Below are 972 nucleotides of genomic sequence, written 5' to 3' on the forward strand. Positions count from 1 at the left end.
ATAACATTATCCAATCTCAGCGAAACTTCAGTTTCTGTACACCAACAATATGGAAGAATATGTGGCTTGTGTACTTGGTCTTAGAATGGTCGTTGACATGAATGTCCAAGAGTTATTGGTTATAGGAGATTCAGACTTGTTGATTCATCAAGTACAAGGCGAATGAAATACAAAGAACACAAAAATCCTACAGTAAGAAGTTTATCAAAATGGACTTCAAGCATGTTCCAAGAGTTCAAAATGAGTTCGCAGATGCTTTGGAAACTTTTTCTTCCATGATTCAACATCCAGATGAGAACTACATAGACACCATCAAGGTGAATGTGCAAGATCAGCCAACTTATTGTTTCCATGTGGATGAAGAGACAGACAGAGAACCATGGTATTATGACATTAAGAGGTATCTCAAGATAAGGGATTACCCTGAAGGAGCAACCAATACCTAGAAGCGAACGCTTAGGAGATTGGCAAATCATTTTTTCCTAAACGTTGAAATCCTATATAGAAGGACTCCAGATTTAAGACTGTTGAGGTGTGTAAATGCTAGAGAAGCAACCAAGCTGATTGAAGAGATACATGCAGGAACATGTGGACCTAACATGAATGGTTTTACCTTGGCAAAGAAAATTCTGCGAGCAAGTTACTTTTGGATGTCCATGGAAACATATTGCATTCGTTTTGTACAGAAATGTCATCAATGTCAGATTCATGGTGATTTGATTTGAGTCGCATCTAATGAACTCAATGTGACGAGTTCTCCTTGGCCATTTGCAGCTTGGGGAATGAATGTCATTGGCCCTATTGAGCCTGTCGTATCGAATGGGCATAGATTCATCTTGGCAGCTATTGATTATTTTACAAGTGGGTAGAAGCCTCTTCCTAAAAGTCAGTTACAAAGAAGGTGGTAGTAGATTTTGTCCTCAATCTCAATAGTGACTTGATATGTTAAATATGTGATAAGTTCAAGATTAC

The 972-nt window shown here is 38.2% G+C and overlaps 1 protein-coding gene across 1 annotated transcript; it reads left to right on the plus strand.

The window, feature by feature from the left end:
* Positions 1-209: 209 nt before the first annotated feature.
* On the plus strand, positions 210-725 carry LOC142182227 (uncharacterized). Its single transcript, XM_075256336.1, has 2 exons — positions 210-400; positions 506-725. Exons 1-2 carry the CDS (start codon positions 210-212, stop codon positions 723-725), a joined length of 411 nt encoding a protein of 136 aa, XP_075112437.1.
* Positions 726-972: the final 247 nt, after the last annotated feature.

The sequence above is a fragment of the Nicotiana tabacum genome, chromosome 6 (assembly GCF_000715075.1).
Source record: "Nicotiana tabacum cultivar K326 chromosome 6, ASM71507v2, whole genome shotgun sequence".
NCBI lineage: Eukaryota > Viridiplantae > Streptophyta > Magnoliopsida > Solanales > Solanaceae > Nicotiana > Nicotiana tabacum.